This window comes from Ochotona curzoniae, unplaced genomic scaffold, assembly GCF_017591425.1.
Source record: "Ochotona curzoniae isolate NIBS_2020 unplaced genomic scaffold, NIBS_Ocur_1.0 scaffold_4506, whole genome shotgun sequence".
In the NCBI taxonomy this organism is placed as follows: domain Eukaryota; kingdom Metazoa; phylum Chordata; class Mammalia; order Lagomorpha; family Ochotonidae; genus Ochotona; species Ochotona curzoniae.
Window position 1 is genome coordinate 37,863,127 of NW_024467119.1, and position 13,491 is coordinate 37,876,617.

The 13,491-nt window shown below is 42.7% G+C and overlaps 1 protein-coding gene across 2 annotated transcripts in view; it reads left to right on the forward strand.

Moving 5' to 3' along the window:
- Positions 1–12,358, forward strand: part of METAP1 (methionyl aminopeptidase 1) — a 62,818-nt gene extending 50,460 nt beyond the window's left edge. For both annotated transcript variants that reach the window (XM_040966551.1, XM_040966550.1), the window contains 3 exons: positions 948–1,091; positions 5,089–5,154; positions 10,710–12,358. In XM_040966551.1, the coding sequence (XP_040822485.1) occupies positions 948–1,091; positions 5,089–5,154; positions 10,710–10,873 (374 nt within the window). In that variant the 3' untranslated portion in view covers positions 10,874–12,358. The remainder of the gene's footprint in view (positions 1–947; positions 1,092–5,088; positions 5,155–10,709) is intronic.
- The last annotated feature ends 1,133 nt before the right edge of the window (positions 12,359–13,491 follow it).

Consider the following 13,491-nt stretch of genomic DNA (forward strand, 5'->3'; position numbering starts at 1 on the left):
TACTGATTTTATAAAATTGAAGAAATGAAAATGTGATATTTTTGTATATTAGCATGTAAAATTAGTTTTACTTATTCACTGTTAAGTATTTGAAAACTTTAGTGTTCTTGGTGCTATTGCGAGGTGAAAATTTTAGCATTTAGTATTTCTCTTTTTTATGAAACATTACCTATTTGAAAGATAGACATTACACAGGAGAGGGAGAGATGGAGAGAAAAAGAGACTCTTCCATGTGCTGGTTCACTTCCCCAAGTAGCTGCAGTAGCTGGGGCTGTCACAGATGAAGCCAGGAGCTTGCAGCTTCTTCCAGATTTCAAGTAGGTGCAGGGGCCTTAGTGCTAGGAGAGCCTGAGGCGAAGAGACACCCCAGTTTGATTTTTGTTATTGAAACAGTAATACGTGTAATAAAACTAAATATGATAGGAAATCCATTATGTACTTTTTAATATGGTACCCCAACATCTACTGCAGAGGCAACCTGGATAGATTGGGGATCGTTTTTAAGGGGTGCAGAAGTACAGGGGAAATAATTCTCGGAGAAGCTGACCAGGTGGAACCTGGAACCAGTCAAGTTGCTTTTGGACATTTGCTTTTCTGTTGCTGTAATGTTTTCCCACTTGGCCAGAGTAGAACACTTGACCTGAGGGAAGGAGCCAAAGAGAGCTGGTTTTCGTATTTTTTTCCCTCTATTGCTAGAGGAAGCAAGAAGATGCTTGTCCTCAACTCCTTCTTAATTTTGCAAAACATCCTTCTTTAGTTCCAGACTTTAGGCGCTACTGTTTGAAGCAAAGCTCTGCCGTCAGGCGGCCATGTGACCTTTTTGTGCCTCGGTCTCCTTGTTTTTCAATGAGAAGGCACACAGAACCTTTAGAAAGCAGAGGGATAGTATGCTTACCAAATGTTAGTTGTTGTTGCTCTACATCATGTGTCTTTTCTCTTCCTTTCAGTGAAACCTGGTGTCCGATACAGAGAACTGGGAAACATTATTCAGAAACATGCCCAAGCAAATGGGTTTTCTGTTGTACGAAGCTACTGTGGGCATGGGATCCACAAACTCTTCCATACAGCCCCCAATGTCCCTCATTATGCCAGTAAGTATTGTTCACAAAGGCTTTTAATGTGCTATTGATTTATTCAGTGGATACTAATCCAGATATTTAAGATGATATATTCTTTTGGAATCTTCAATTTGTCAGATATTTTTTTTAAAAAAAGCCCAAAATATACATTTCCTCATGTAAAATCTGAGTTTGTGCCTTGCTCCACGTAACAGTGTAAGGCGGGTATGTTTCACCACTGTGTGGTCAAGGCCATTGCTTTGTGACTAGAGCTCTTTATCCAGGGCTTTCGTGAACATCTTGGCTCTCAGCCTTCTTGTCAGCAAATAGTGTGGGCAGCAAGGGGGAGGGAGAGAAGCTTGGAGGAGGGCTGTACTTGAGGGGTTTTAATGAGGCAGCCCGGATGTGGCATAAATCACTGACATTTATTTCATTTGTCAGGATTTCAATAATGTAGCCATGTCTAGCTACTGGGGAGATTGAGAAATGTAATTTAGCTTAAGCTTTTGAAGAAAAGCAAATTAATTTTGTTGAAAAATTAACACTACCCCATGTGTCTGGCTTTCAATATTCTGATTCCTCTGGTAAAACCAGTTCTGTTTTACTTGATTTGAGTTCTTACTATCTGTGTGGTCTGTACAGTTCGATGTGTAGACAGGGAGGAATAAGCACCTGGCCTCAGATTGAAAGCTGTAAGCTGGAATCTAACAGGAAGTATCAGGACAGTGTCTTCAGCGACCTGTTCTCTGCAGAGAGGACTTGTGCAGGAGTGAGGCTGTTAGCTCAAGTGCCAGAAATGAAAGCTTTCTATCCTAGTGACCTGGGAAGAGTCACTGAGCCTTTGCCAGTGTAAACACTTTCTTGAATTTCTGCTATTTATGTTTTTTTGATCTGAACAGTAGGTGGGGATTAATACCTTAATGGAATTGTTACAATAATTGAGATCATACAGGAAAAACACATAGGACATCACATGAAAATGGTACATGAGAGGTCGCTAATGTGTAGCTTTGGAATGATGATGATGATGATATCCCTTATCAGTCACTCGGTTATCATTCCTTTTATAGAGTAAGAATACCTATTCTGATTCCTGTAGGATGTGTGTGTACATGTGTTGTGAATACGTGCAGGGAACACAGACAGTGGCCCTTACAGAGGCAAGAAAATTTGAACTAACATATAGATGATTGAAGGCCTGTTGACAGACAGCAGAGTTTCTGAAAGAAGGGGCTTTGGGAACCTGGGTGTAGGCTCAGCTGGCTGATCCTTCCCCTTCCAAACATCGGGATTCCATACAGGCATCAGTGCTGGTTCTAGCTACTCCATCTGCCATCCAGCTTCCTGCTTGTAGCTTGGGAAGGCAGTGGTGGGTGGCCCACAACCTTGAGAATTTGCACTGGCTCCTAGCTTTAGATTGGCTCAGCTCTGGCCATGGCAGCCCCTTGGGGAGTGAACCAGTGGATGGAAAGTCTTTCTCTCTTGTTCTCTGCTTCTCTCTGTAAATCTGCATTTCCAATAAAAATAAACAAATATTTTTGTAAAGGGGGATATAGGTAAGTTTTTTTTAAAAGATTTATTCATTTTTATTACAAAATCAGATATACAGAGAGGAGGAGAGATAGAAAGATCTTCCGTCCGATGATTCACTCCCCAAGTGGGCGCCACGGCCAATGCTATGCCGATCCGAAGCCAGGATCCAAGAACTTCTTCAGGTCTCTCACATGGGTGCAGTCCAATGGCTTTCGGCCATCCTCAACTGCTTTCCCAGGCCACAAGCAGGGAGCCGGATGGGAAGTGGAGCTGCTGGGATTAGAACTGGCGCCCATATGGGATCCTGGCGCATTCAAGGTGAGGACTTTAGCTGCTAGGCCACGCCGCCAGGCCCGGGATATGGGTAATTTTTATGCGGTCACACAGTGTAGTACTTTGGACAAGAGATGCCATCTGATGGGTTTTAAGTTTTTAAACAAAATTTAAAATTTTTATTGGAAAGTCAGATTTACAGAGAGAAGAAGAGACAGAAAGGAGACAGAGAAAGCTCTTCCTTCTTCTGGCTGACTCCCTAAATGCGTAATGGTCGGAAGTGAGCTGATCTGAAGTCGGGAGCCTATCTGTAGGTTTCCCACATGGGTTCAGGGGCCCTGGGCTTTGGGCCTTCCTCTGCTGCTTTCCCTGGTCATAAGCAGAGAGCTGGATTGGAAGTGGAGCAGCTAGGACCAGTGACCATATTGGATGCTGGTGCTTGCAGGTAGGGGATTAGCCTGTTAAGCCAACATGCCAGCCCTACCTGTTAATTTACTTACACAATTCTGACAAAGGCAGGTACTAGATACATTTCATTATATGGATTTGATATGTCTATAAAAATTAAAGTGTAAATTGAGTTTATTTAAGGCAAAATATGTTGTGATCCCTTTAGGGAAATGTTACAGGAAATTATAGAGTCAAAGAAACCTATTCAAATGTAAATAATGCTGCTTTGGTTTGTAACTATTACCCCACAAGAGGGAGGAACCAGGAAATTGTTGTATAACTTCCTTCCACCTCTTCTGTGTAAGAAAATTCTTTTTATTAGTGGAGAGTTCAGCTTGCTGCTTTTTTTTGTAAGTTATTAATTGTTGGGAAATTATGGTAATACCCTAATTGAGAATGTAGGTTACTGTGATTCTGTGAGACAGGTATTTAATAGCTGTTCATTATTTTCAAAGTATTTGATAAAATGCTGCAGTCATGCATGGGCCAACGCCGTGCCATAGTGCGCTAAGCCTCCACCTGTATGGGTGCCAGTTCAAATCCTCTCTGCTCCATTCCCTTCTTTGTGAGACACGTATCCTCCTGACATTGTGTCTTTTTGACTTACTTGTAAGCCAGTCACATATATGTAGTAAGTTGCTTGTAATTTTGAGGGAAAGTTTATGAGATTAGAAATGAGAAACTTAAAAAGTTTTATCTCCCTCTTAAGATTGCCTGAATTTAGAAACTGGATTTGTAATTTGCATTGAGCATATTTTGGTAATCCAGGATAGTAAAAAGCATGATTACGATTCACCAGGAGATTGCAGGGATATAAATGTGTGGGTAGATCAGAGCACTCCTGGAATGAGTGGAGTCCAGTAGGTGGAGCCTCCTTGGGCTCTGTAGGAAGTTGGGATTCTGACTACCCTACAAAGAAACCCAGTAAGGCCTGTGAGTGTGCCATCTAGTGGTTGCTCAGAGCAAATACAGATATTTATTTAGCTGATGTCCTTAGCAATTTTTAAACCTGAAATTGAAACTAATTCTTTATCTGTGTCTCCAGTTGTCTGAAAATGCCTATCTCTACATTAAGACAATTTGGTCTTTTGTTCATTGATTATAGATGTGAACACGAGCTCATACCTGTGTGTTCTCATGGTGGTAATGAAGGTCATCAGTGAAGTTGGGCAAAAACATTTTAAAAAGTATTTAGCAATGGTATTGATTTTCGGCTAGGAGGGAGTAGTCTCTTCAGCATTTAACAAAATATGGTAATGCTGAGACTTTCTCAGGAGAAAAACAAGATGACTTAAAAACTAAATATTCTGTTATTGTTCCTATGGGTTGTGCCTCTGTACACAACAACACACATTCCCTTGGCCCCCAGAGGGCGGGGGGCCTTCTGTTATCTGAAAGACCTGCCGTTCTTTTTTTATCTTCACATTGCTGCTCATGGGTGAATAATGAAAGTTTGGTTCTGTGATTGTAATTCTAACCATGGAAAATATAAGTGATGGCATTTTTCCTTTTATGGAAGCAATAATCATGTTTGAAACCCACCCTGTAGACCTACCTGTGTTTTGCTAGGGATAGTATGAGCCGCTTGAACTCTGACCTAAGCTGGGCGGTGTTACCAGTACTACTACCTGTCTGTCGGATGATAAACTTTAAGAAGGGGAGTCAGGACAGCAGGAAGTCATGTCAGACTCACCGAAAGGACTTGTGTATTTCTGTTGAGCTATTTAGTTGTTGATTTTTGCTACTATTGAAAAATTTTTCCCTTTAATTTCAGAAAATAAAGCAGTTGGAGTCATGAAGTCGGGCCATGTGTTTACAATTGAGCCAATGATTTGTGAAGGTGAGAAAAAATGAAACGATGCTTTTAACATTTTCAATTGAAATTTTATCTTTTTTTGGTTACTTATCAGAATAGTGATCTGTTCTGTTTACTTGCTTTTCTTCCCCTTTCGTTACCAGTCCTTTTCTCATCTTGAACTTGGTGCGGTTTCATCTTGAAAACTGAAAATTTATTTTATTTTTATTTAGTTAGGTTTTTTTTGAGATTTATTTATTTATTTTTATTGGAAAGGTGGATATACAGAGAAGAGGAGAGACAGAGAGGAAGATATTCTGTCCGATGGGTCACTCTCTAAGCCGCCACAACGGCTGGACTGAGCCAATCTGAAGCCAGGAGCCAGGAGCTCTTCCAGGTCTCCCACAGGGTGCAGGGTCCCAAGGCTTTGGGCCATCCTCAACAGCTTTCCCAGGCCACAAGCAGGGGGCTGGATGGGAAGTCGGGCTGTTGGGATTAGAACCAGCGCCCATCTGGGATCCCGGCGCGTGCAAGGCGAGGACTTCAACCACTACGTTATTGCACTGGGTCCTGAAAATTTATTGTAAGAGTTGGAAAGAAAAAAATGCTGCCTTTGTGATAGTTCTCCCGCTGCCAGTGGATGCTGAAGTGCTTGCATTCTGGTCCCTTTTATTAATGATCCATCACAGGGTACATCATGCTCCGTGTCCAGCATCAAGCCGATGTAGCAGGACTTGATTTACAAGGAGGGAAATGAGAAGGAAAAAAGAAGTATACCATCTACTGAACCAACCACCCTGGACAGGTGTGGTTAGCTGATTTGATTTTGAATAGTTAGTGAGATGGCTGTTGTTGCCATTGGACAGGGATGCAAGCTGATTCTTGAAGAGTGTAAGTGACTTGGCTCCGGTCACTGACTTAGTCTGTGTGGCAGAATTTGTTGGTTTCAACTCATGAACTCATATTTGAAAGAGGGGCATTTAGATATTGCATCTCTTGGTTCACTTCCCAAATGGCTGCAGTGGCTAGTGCTGACTTAAGCTGAAGCCAGGAGCTTCTTCCTGGTTTCCCACATGATTGTAGGTGCCGGAGTCCAGCTCCAGCTGAGTTCGGAGCTCGGGAAGGGTGCATGGAGTCGGCGATAAAGAAAGACACGGACATCGTCACTTTGTGCGCTCTTGCTCCAACTTGAGCTTCAGAAAAAGCTGTCCTTTTTATTTACTCAGACACATTACAAGCCTCTACACAAACAACTAATTGTTCTATTTTTACTTCAAGACTAAGAGGGCATGTACAGACGTTTGGTCATTCTGTCTACACTTAAGGGCTAAGCACATGCCCCTAAAGATAATTCTGCCAAATTCTGTATTCATATTCTTCAAAGCAAGCCATTATTCATTCTTCGGTAGTAGCCATGGAGCAAAAGCCAGGACTCCAAGGCCAAGGCACATGCGATTACCTGCTAATTAGTAGTTCATTCTTACCACATTGCTATTTCTATAATTTACCTATCATTTAATGGGAAAATAAGTTACAAAGGAAAAAACATAAAATCTAAGACAAAAGTTTCAAATATTAAATCCCCCTACAATTATAGGCTCTACAACCCCATAAACAATAAAACAATGACTAAAAGTATATTTCCTTAATAAAAGCATCCTTAATTCCTCTAGCTAAAAATTATAAAAGCAGCTAAAACAATTACATTTTCTATGCTGCGAAAGAATTGCAAAGACGGGCTAGCCTTTGAAATAACAATATTTATTGCCATAGCAGTTTCAGCTCTCATTGCCATCACTTGCATTAAAATTTAGGATATTTATTAAGTCCTTTCCCAGAAGATATGCTACATGTCTGGGCCAGATTCAAAGGCAATGGTTAGCACACAATAAGGTGTCCAGAAATGGCGTGGGCTTAATTGTGCTCCTATGTGTAAACTGTCAAAGGCTCACTCACCAAGACATTATCAGTGACATTAACTCTCAAGCTCACATTGGTTGCAAAAGCCATCCCACAGGGGCAAAAAACAATGCCTCAGTAGATTACAGAATTTTTAGTGGGGTGCCTGAGTGTCCATGCAAACAGGAGGTGAAACAGCGTCAAGGTGGTCAGAGAGAAATCCGCTGGGCCCTGCCGAACAGCTGGAAGCTCCCCTGGGCCCTGCCAAACAGGGGAGCTGTTCCCTTCACACGTTTGTGTCATCTGAACCTACTGCATGGACCCCAGCATGTAGGGGCCCAATGACTTAAGTCCTCTGTTGCTTTTCCAGGCGACATGCAGGGAGCTGGAAGGGAAGTAGAGCATCTGGGACTTGGCCAGCACCCCAGGTGAAAGATTAGGTTGCTACACTCTGACCCTTCATAAGCTATTCTTAACTCTTACGGAATGGCAGGCTGTCACTACGTGGAAAACATGACAGGGACGTCTCTGTCCTTGGCAGCCTAATTAGTTCCCACTGTGATTATTCCCAGAGGTAGGCATGTCACAGTGAAAGCAAAGTTGGCTTTTTGTGGTTCTCATTATAGCAGTGGGGGCCTGTAATAATGCTTGTGTGTCCTTTGCTCTACATTAAATGACATTAAGGAGTGACTTCCATTCTCTTACTTAGAAGTGAGTCAGTGAATGCAGCCACAGTGTGTGAGCAGGGCTCGGCCAGGGCGTGAGTGCCTGGGGTAGTGTCTAGAAGTCATCCTGCTGCTCTCCTGATTCTGTATGGCCCTTTTCCGTAACATACAAATTGTAATCCTTGTCCTGTCAACGAGCCCAGGACTGCTGTAAGAAATGGGATGGTTTGTGTTTGTAGGCCGCGCCTTGCGGCCTTTAAAGAATTACACAAAGTAAATGTGAGGCCATGTTTCTGTCATCCTTCCGGAATAAGAAGATTCTTGTGAGCAGCCAATTGTAAGATCAAGTAAGTACGTCAGCAGTGGGAGGAAATTGTTTTGGCGGTACATTAAAGTACTTCAGGAAATTCCTGGAAAATTGAATTAAAAGCTGTTTTTGTACGGGAAGTTTTGAAATCTGTAATTTTTTCATAATATGAATCTTTTATGAATTTTTGGGAGACTTTTATGCATGGATTTCAGAATTTTTTGCACAAAAGGAAACATTTTAATTCAACTTTGCAGGAATATTCTGTAATTCCCACATAGTTTCATTAACTGGCACCTGATTGGTGAAAAATAGTTTGCCATTTCCAGGAGTAAGCAAGTATGTTTCTGTATAACCAGCTTAGTCATCCAGTTACCACACAATAGGGGCTGACATTGTGGCATAGCAAGTAAAGCTGCTACTTGCAGTGTTGGCATGCAGTTTGGGTACTGACTTGAGTTCTGCTGTTACTCTCCTGATTTAGATCCCTGCTGATGTCCCGGGATACTTGAAAATGGTCCAAGTGTTTGGATCCCTGTTTCCTAGGTTTGGCCTGGTCTAGGGCTGGCTGTTGTGGCCATTTGGGAGTGGACTACTGGATAGACGATCTCACCTTCCTTCTATGTAACTTTGATTTTTGTACTTTTAATATATGGCATGTATTTCACAGCAACTTAGCTAGGTTTAGTCTCAGCTGTGAAATGCAAAGTTTTCAATTCCAAAGATCATGGCTAAATATGTTTGACTTGACATTACTGAAGAACCTTGTCTTTTAAGAGCAGGAACAGGGCTTAGCATGGTAGCCTAGTGGCTAAAGTCCTCACCTTGCATTTTCTGGGATCACATATGGGTGCCAGTTCTAATTTATTAGCAGCCCCTCTTCCCATCCAGCTCCCTGCTTGTGGCCTGGGAAAGCTGTTGAGGATGGCCCAAAGCCATTGGACCCTGCATCCGCGTGGGAGACCCAGAGAAGGCTCTGGGCTCTTGACTTTGGATTGGCCAGGGTCCAGCCATTGTGGCCACTTGGGGAGTCAATCATCAGATGGAAGATCTTTCTCTTTGTCTCCTCTTCTCTAATATCTGACTTTCCAACAAAAAAATCAATCAATTAAAAAAAAAAAAAAGAGCAGGAGCAAATCAGAGTTCACTGTGTCCCAAATCCACCTGTATAAAGGTCATTACATCTGAAATTACTCATCCTTGGCTGTTGAACAAAACATGGACTGACTTTAAGATGCTTTCTGTTTTCTTCCTAGCTTGGAATTTGATACTGAAGTCTGCGTTCTGGGATTTGGGTGTGTGCCATTGATGTTTTAAGTAATACGTTTTGCCTGAAGATTACTCATACTAAAGAACATATTGATTTTTTAAAAATATTTATTTATTTTTATTGGTAAGGCAGATATAGAGAAGGGGATACAGAGAGAAAGACCTTCTGTGTGCTGATTCATGCCCCAAGTGGCCACAACAGCTGGAACCAGGAGCCAGGAGCTTCCAAAGCCAGGAACCAGGAGCTTCTACGGGGTCTCCTGAAAGGGTGCAAGGCATAGACTGTAGCCACCAGGCTGTTGTGCTGGACCTTGAATTTTGGGGGAAGAGTAGGGCCTTTAATTTTTGAAACAGGAAAGTCTTCGTAAATACACCTTTACCAGAGTTGCTGCCCTCATTCTACCTTAGATTGTCTTGTGTCTTAGTTGTCTCCTCACTCTGCCTTCTGTCTTCCCCTCTCCCTGACTTTTCTGTTGTCATCTTGCAACTGCCTTCACTGGCCTTGTGCTCTCCTCCTGTAGTCTCAGCTCATCTCTCTTGCCTCCTCCTGTTCTCTGCCTTGCCATCTCTGTTTCTTTCTCTTCACCCCTCTTTCTGGTAACACCATTATTCTACAAACATTCTGCAGTGTTATCTGTTCCTACAACTTGATGGTAGGCCTGCCATTTAAAAATTATAACAAGAATTAACTTCAGTAATAATATAAAAATTTGGGCCTGGCACAGTAGCCTAGTGGCTAAAGTCCTTGCCCTGTATGCACTAGGATCCTATATGGGCTTTGGTTTGTGTCCCCACTGCTCCACTTCCATCCAGCTCCCTGATATGTGGCCTGGCAATGGCCCAAAGCGTTGGGACCCTGCACCTGCATGGGAGACCAAGAAGAGGCTCTGAACTCCAGGCTCGTGGCTTCAGATCAGCTCAGCTCCAGTGATTGTGGCTGCTTGGGAAGTGAACCAGCGGATAGAAGATCCTTCTCTCTGTCTCTGCTTTTCTCTGTAGTTCTGACTTTCCAATAAAACAAATAAGCTAAATGCATATATATACATATATATATATTTAAATTCAAATTATGGAAATAATTTCACAACATACACAGTCCATGGTTTGGTTTGATGACAGAGTTACGAATAGCAAACAGTAGCAAAGTCCAGGTTGCTACTGTGAGTGCTGTGCATGTCTCCCAAAATGAGACCCAGTTTTTTATTTTGGAATTAGCTTTTTTGATTTGGTATTTGGATATATAAAAACCTGTACATTTTCAACAGTCAAGAAGATGAAAATATCGTGAGTTCACTTGTACAAAAGTTGGGAAGGCTTGAGCTAAAGCAAGTGACTTGGCAAATGGGATCGTAATGATCAGGTTTCTAATCGTTTTTCTCCTTGATGAGGCGCTTCCTTTGAAAGCTAGTTTAGAAAACTGAGTAGCGGAATTAAGCACTTTGTTTGCTTGTTTGTTTCAGGTGGATGGCAGGATGAAACCTGGCCCGACGGTTGGACTGCAGTGACGAGAGACGGAAAGCGCTCTGCTCAGTTTGAGCACACGCTGCTGGTCACAGACACTGGCTGTGAGATCCTGACCCGTCGCCCCGACAGTGCGCGGCCTCACTTCATGTCCCAGTTCTAGCTCCTCGCAACATGACATCCAACAGCTCTGTAACACACTCTTACTGTACTGTGCATTTTATTGAAAGTACAGAAGGAAGAGGAAATTTTTTTACAACTAGTTTTGTTTTGACAATAGATTTAAAAAAAAAAAGACTGCAGCATTTGATATGTGTCCTCAAGAACTTGGCTTGAATCGGAACAGGCTGAGAAGAATAAATAAAACCTTGCTCAACTTCTCCCTGCCCCCATCTCTGCACACCTGTTTTCTCCTTTGTCCTTTAAGCACTTTTACTTAAACCTGCCTCTAGTTGCTTTTATCACTGCTGCAAACCAACCATGAAGAGCCAGCTGCTTTCCAGGTGAATGTTGAAGATGCAAATCCTTGAAGCTTTTGTCATTTCTGTTTAGATTTTTTTTTTTTGTATTATGTATATATGGAAATATATGGATACCTTTAAATTCCATAGACATAACGGCGGAACACTACGTGACCTGGAGTTTGTGCTGATTCTGCTCAGTCAGGGTTACCTGCTGTCGTCCATGGACCCCTGCCTTGCAGTGACCTGATTCCCACTTGGAGAATTGCCCTCCCTTGTGCTAATTACCCCTGCAAATTGTGCATGGGGAAGTACTCACGCAATGTGATCTTCTCACCAGTGCAGGCCTTGTGTGTCTAAATGAATGTGGGCAAATTCACTTTTTTAAAAAGTGTGTCAGGCTTTTTTAGAGTCTAGTTTATGGCAGAAACAGCCATGCTCCAAGTGGGGGTTGGCTGCTACATGACATGAGGGTTTTGTGATATACTGCTAATTCAGATTTATTCACTCAGAAATGGGAGGAAAGAAACCCTCTGGGAAGAGGGGACTCTGCTTTATCTCAAGGGTAAGTTTTGGAAATGCCGAGAGGAGGGTGGAGGTTGCAATTGGAAGGGAGCAGGGAGCACTCTGACATTTCGCCAGCTGTGAGCACAGTGAGTCAGCTAGCTGTTCGATTCTAACAATTAAGAAGTCAGGTAAGGTGAAAGGAACATGCTTAGTACTGTAACCTTGCAGAAGAGATGCAGTGGTCTTTGTGTGAAGACACCACCTCAGCTTTAGTTAGTTGAAAAATGACCGCAGCTGCCTGATACCTTTTTGTTCCTTTCAACAATTGTCCAAACAGGATTGTTTGTGTAGGGAACATATCAGATCATAAAGTCATCGTCAATGCAGTGTACTTTATTACTGGGTCTCTGATGACTATCCTGTAATGCAGTTTGATACCACTGACATGTTATACTTGTAAGAGCACATCTTTCCCAGAGTGCCTCAGACCTTATTGCTTTAAAAGAATTATGACAATGTTTTCATTACTTTTATTATTTTAATGATTTAGTAAAGTGACTGAATCTGGTAGACTTTGGTGGGTGATGTTTTTAACAGACTGTGCTAATTGTGAATGGACTGCCTTGCAATATGAATATTAATGTAATGTGTAAAGGGAGATTAAAGAGTTGGACTGATTACCCCACCATGCAGGCATCAGCTCTGCTGCATTTGTCTGAGTCTCCAAAGGGCAGGGTGGGCTTGGGGAGGCTAATTGCATCATCTGAAATAAACTCAGGACCATTTCAGTGAAAATCCTGTTTCAGGTTTGTGACTACACAGTTGTGGAACTATGCTGAACGTCTCAGTGTCTGCCAGCAGTATTTGAGGGACAGCCATGTTTTTGAGCATTTGTACAACAGGATGCTACCTAGTTAGTGGTTTTTTTTGATTCCACTCCCCTCTCCCCAGTCAGCCTTCAGGGGAAAAAAAATGTCGAAAGGGGTGAAAAACTACTTAGGGAGGGAAAGCTGGGGGAGCGGCAGGGAGGGGGAGCTAAGGAGAGATAATAATCATTTGAAAAATTGGTGAACCCCCTCCTCCCCAAAAAACGGGGATATACCGAAAGAGGGGGTTGGAGTGAGGAGTTGGGGGAAAGAGAAAAAAGATTTATGTGTGTGTTTATTGGGAAGTCATATATGCAAAGAAGATAGAGAGGAAGATCTCAGTCCGCTGAGTGACTTCCCAAGTGGTCACAATGACTGGAGCTAAGCCAATCTGAAGCCAGGTGCCAGGAACCTCTTCTGGGTCTCTGCGTGTGGGCAGGGTCCCATGGCTTAAGGCCGTCCTCAACTGCTTTCTCAGGCCACAAGCAGGGAGCTAAATGGGAAGCAAAGCTGCTGGGATTAGAACTGGTGGCCATATGGGATCCTTGATGCGTGCAAGGCGAGGAATTTAGCCAGTAGGCTATTGTACCAGGCCCTGAGAACCTTCTTAAGGAAGTAACTGTATGATTTTTCTTTAAGATTTGTTTACTTTTATTGGAAAGGCAAATTTACAGAGAGAAAGAGATATAAAAAGAGCTTCCATTGCTGGCTTGCTTCCCAAGTGGCTGCAACAGCTGAAACTGAACTGATGCTGAGCCAGGAGCCTCTTCCGGGTCTCCCATGCAGATCTGCAGTGTCCCAAGGCTTTGAGCCATCCTCTACTGCGTTCTCGGGTCACAAGCAAGGAGCTGGATGGAAAATGGAGCAGCTAGGACATGATCCACTCCCCATATGGGATCCCCATGTTTGGAGGTGGAAGATTAGCCAGTTGAGTCATAGTGCTGGAC